The sequence below is a fragment of the Tachysurus fulvidraco genome, unplaced genomic scaffold (genome assembly GCF_022655615.1).
Source record: "Tachysurus fulvidraco isolate hzauxx_2018 unplaced genomic scaffold, HZAU_PFXX_2.0 HiC_scaffold_86_np12, whole genome shotgun sequence".
Taxonomy (NCBI): domain Eukaryota; kingdom Metazoa; phylum Chordata; class Actinopteri; order Siluriformes; family Bagridae; genus Tachysurus; species Tachysurus fulvidraco.
This window is the reverse complement of record NW_025926835.1, coordinates 1-2,449: the sequence shown is the minus strand read 5'-3', so window position 1 is coordinate 2,449 and position 2,449 is coordinate 1. Positions and strand designations below refer to the sequence as shown.

Below are 2,449 nucleotides of genomic sequence, written 5' to 3'. Positions count from 1 at the left end.
AAAGATGTTTATATATATAGGGCTAATAGAAACTATTTAAGTATGCACTTCTATGTTACTGGGTGCCAGCTGCTGTGACGAGAAAAAGGATTAGCCAGTTGAGACTCTTTCATGTTTCTGTTTGAAATCTAATGTTGTTTATAGTTACACTATTGAACAGTAGTGTAATGCAGACTGGTTATCTATTATTTTTTTTCCTAGTTCAGCTATAATTATAAGAAAGGTTACATTAACATATTATATCAAATTCTTTCTGACATTTTTAATATCAAAAAGTTTTTTCATCTTTATGCAAAATTAATGCGTTCTTTATCTTAAAATAAAAAATGTTTCTTTTTGAAGGTAAATATTTTATTACATTGAATACCAATTTGATAGACAGTAACACAGCTCAGAATAAATGAGATGTACATAATATTAATAAATACAAAGATACCATAGATCTACATAGTTACCATATTATAGTTATGATTAAATGCAATGTATTTTCTGTCATTATAATATGCAGGAAACTATGACCACCTCCTCTATCAGCTCAACATTGTTTATCATTAGTAGCAGTACATTATACATTATGTCAACTCGTAATCACATCTTTTCTAAATTATTGTCTGATAGCAGAATATACAACATGTGTATATATTATTTCACTACTTCTTCCTGTCTTCTTCGTTTTCTTCTTAGAGAACTGCAGAGCAGCGTAGTTCACTGAATCACGCTCCTGCAGTAATACAGAAAACATGTCAGAGCAGTAGAAAGGGTTTATTTCTGCTCCATAGAAGATATGCCTTCATAAGCTACAATGAGTAGTCATAGTATTCTCCTATAAATTCTATGCCAATGTATTTTTTTTAAATATGTATTTTCAGATTTACCTCATCATCATGTCCGTCAGTTATATCACCTGAAGTAAAACAGAAAAAATGTTTTAAAAAAGTTTTTTCCATAACTTCAATATATTTGTTTTCATTTAATGATGCACAAAATAACATTGTATATTTTATATTTTTGTTACATTAAAAATGTAAAAATATACCAGTGTGTGTTTTTCTGTGCTTCAGTATGATGATCAGGACACCAAGAAGAAACACAGTCACTGAACCAAACACCACAGTCATTATGAAGAACACAGCAGGAGACACTGAACCTTGAAAAAAGGGGGGAAAATGCTTTTGCAACTAAATCATATTTTGAATTGTTAAACATTGACAAACATATAAATATGATTTTATAGAGAGGCTGTACATGTCTTTTAATAGAACAGAAAATTAACAAACCTTCTGATCTGTCTGAGATAGACAATGTTTTATTTCCTGCTGAAAAAAGGAAACATTATTTGTATAAACATCAGTCATATCAAGCTACTACTAATTTACAGAAACTCTTCATTCTTTATAAATTTACTTTTCAGTTGTAAATATGTGGAGTTACTGAAGATCATTTTCTCAGTGAAGCTGCAGTAATATAGTCCTGTATCAGAGACGTTTACTGCAGTGATTTTGAGAGATGTTTTACTGCCATGAACAGACATCACTATTCTCTCACTCTCACTAAAGAAGTAACACGACTCTGATGAAGCTGATGGAAAAAACTTTTTACAACCAAGAAGAAGTGGAACTGAATCACTCATGTGTTTAAACCAGAAGATCGTATCTGGAAGTTTCAGATCATGTTGGCACCAAATAGTGACGTTATCTCCAGCTTCTGCCTCCAAAGTTAAAGAGTTCTGAGTCTCTGAAAGCAAACCTGCAACCAAGAAAACACACTCCTTATGTATAACATGTAAATTATTTTCTTATCAATATTCCAGAAATATATTACATTTAGGATTAATTTGTGCTGATCCATATGTTTCCAAATAACTGCCTAAATAACACATTAACTGAATATAATATTGTTTAGACACTGAGAAATTTAGACAATGTGAAATATTATTACAAAATTTGAATTTGTTTGGTTTTAACTTAAAATTTTCATTTGTTTGGTTTTAACTTAAACAGACAGCTAATTAAGTTCTTATTTTAATTTGTGCTATGAAGTTTTATTGTGCAAGTATGTGGTGACTATTTAGACAAAATGAAATCTTACTGGTCTGTAATATGTTTGTCAGTTAATTTAATTAATTAATAAGGTTATTATCACTTACCAGTGATGCAGAGGAACAAAGGCAGAGTCATAATCTGAACCATTGTTGTTGCTGAGCCACATGCCATTGTGTATGACGTGAGACAGACAGAGGAAACTGTGTTCAAACCAAATGATGATTTATCTGTGTGTAGGGGGTGTGGTGAGTATATCAACAGCATGTAACACATTTTTAATTTACAATTGTTTTAAGAAGGATGCAGCATTCTTTCTTTTTCAGTAAGACCAGCACATTTTCCAGTAATGTTGATTTGTGTTCAGCTGAACTGAAATAGACAGTTTGTAATAATTCCAAAGTGGATGT

General features: G+C 30.9%; 1 protein-coding gene across 1 annotated transcript; it reads right to left on the bottom strand.

The window, feature by feature from the left end:
- Positions 1 to 526: 526 nt before the first annotated feature.
- Positions 527 to 2,443, bottom strand: LOC113638513. Its single transcript, XM_027139784.2, has 6 exons — positions 2,147 to 2,443; positions 1,405 to 1,746; positions 1,278 to 1,316; positions 1,037 to 1,147; positions 876 to 904; positions 527 to 721 (listed from the first exon to the last, which is right to left on the bottom strand). Exons 1-6 carry the CDS (start codon positions 2,313 to 2,315, stop codon positions 605 to 607), a joined length of 807 nt encoding a protein of 268 aa, XP_026995585.2. The 5' UTR covers positions 2,316 to 2,443; the 3' UTR covers positions 527 to 604.
- Positions 2,444 to 2,449: the final 6 nt, after the last annotated feature.

What these genes read in the sequence shown, in the direction of transcription:
- LOC113638513 (XM_027139784.2), bottom strand. Translation starts at nt 2,315, where the DNA reads ATGTGTTACATGCTGTTGATATACTCACCACACCCCCTACACACAGAT. An exon ending in TATCTCAGACAGATCAGAAG is followed by an intron (nt 1,148 to 1,277) that starts GTTTGTTAATTT and finishes CCTTTTTTCAAG; the next exon opens with GTTCAGTGTCTCCTGCTGTG. An exon ending in GCACAGAAAAACACACACTG is followed by an intron (nt 905 to 1,036) that starts GTATATTTTTAC and finishes GTTTTACTTCAG; the next exon opens with GTGATATAACTGACGGACAT.